General features: G+C 52.1%; 1 protein-coding gene across 1 annotated transcript; it reads right to left on the bottom strand.

The window, feature by feature from the left end:
* Positions 1–100: 100 nt before the first annotated feature.
* LOC126496553 (TBC1 domain family member 13-like) lies at positions 101–1,073 on the bottom strand (the record flags this gene model as incomplete). Its single annotated transcript, XM_050134031.1, has 2 exons — positions 101–399; positions 863–1,073. Coding segments are annotated over 2 exons (489 nt in total), but the record flags the coding sequence as incomplete, so codon positions are not given.
* Positions 1,074–1,351: the final 278 nt, after the last annotated feature.

Genomic DNA, 1,351 nt, shown 5'->3' on the forward strand with positions numbered 1-1,351 from the left:
TCTCTCTCTCTCTCTCTCTCTCTCTCTCTCTCTCTCTCTCTCTCTCTCTCTCTCTCCCTCTCTCTCTCTCTGTCTCTCTCTGTATTTTGAGACAGACCAGGCTACCAGGCTAGCCTCAAACTCAGAGCCTTCTGCCTTTGTTTCCCACGTGCTGATGGGCCAGCATCCTGAGCTGCTCAACTGAAGCCACTTTTAGCCCCCAGACTCGGGCAGTAGCTGTGAGCCTGGTCCTCACCAGTTTCAGGTAGAGTTCTACATCCTTATCCTTCAAGGTGGAGTACACCTTTTCCATCTTGTAGGTGATGCCGCACTGGGAGTCATCCAGGCTCTTGATGAAGTTGTCCCGGATCTCAGCCATGAGGTTGGTGAAGCAGAAAAAGGTGTCAGCTTCAGCGTGCTCTGGGACAGACAGTGAGGTGTGGGTGGACGCAGGGAGTGAGGTGTTCTTGAGTCCCACCTCACCCACAAGACATATGCCCCACTTCAACATGTCACCCAATACCCCTGCAGAGGCTGGAATGGGTCCCCCACCTTGGCCCCGTCTACCACTAAGGACGTCACCACTTCTACCTCATCTTCTAGACACACAGCCTGCTCGGCAGCTTTTGTGCCCTATGCTAATGGGTCTCATCTCTCAGCTGGTCATGAGCATCTATCCCACAGAAAGTTCCAAGGGTCAACAGATCAGTGAACAGCAGTATTTTACGAGGCAGAGATAGACAGCACCTGCTCTGACATGGCCACAGACATCTGAAATAGATGAGGATCCGGAGCCCCACGTGGCCCATCAGCCTGGCTAGCCCCATTCTCTTTCTCTAGGGAGCCAGCAATGGGAGGCTTGGGCAGCCAAGAGCCTGTTTACCTTTCCACTCGCTGTTCGGGTCAGTGGCAAAAGTGTAGTACAGGGGACCCACGATCTCATTCATGCCCTGCACGTAAGCGATGCCAGGGTTGAGCTTGGCATAGATGAACAGGATCCGCTCCACCACCTCCCAGTGGGCTTCACAGCCATTGGGCAGAACCTCATACTCATTCAGGGCTGGTGGTGAGTTGTTCTTGTGCGGGGAGCTCATCTGGGGAGAAGAGGAGAACCTGTTAGCAGGTCAAATGTTCCCATGAAGCCCAACATGCCTTAACATCCTAGTTTATGACCAAGACATGATATGGAGGAACATGTCACACAAGGAAGAGGAGGTGGATGCTGTAGGAAGACACTGAGTAACAACCAGGTTAAAAAAGAGGTCCCACTTCCTTTAGTCCTAGCACTTGAGAGACAGAGGCAGGCAGATCTCTGTGAGGTTGAGGCCAGCCAAGGATACATAGTGAGACCCTGTCTTAAAAAAAAAAAAAA

This window comes from Alexandromys fortis, unplaced genomic scaffold, assembly GCF_014885135.2.
Source record: "Alexandromys fortis isolate MF-2015 unplaced genomic scaffold, M_Fortis_MF-2015_v1.1 scaffold_8040, whole genome shotgun sequence".
NCBI classification, from domain to species: domain Eukaryota; kingdom Metazoa; phylum Chordata; class Mammalia; order Rodentia; family Cricetidae; genus Alexandromys; species Alexandromys fortis.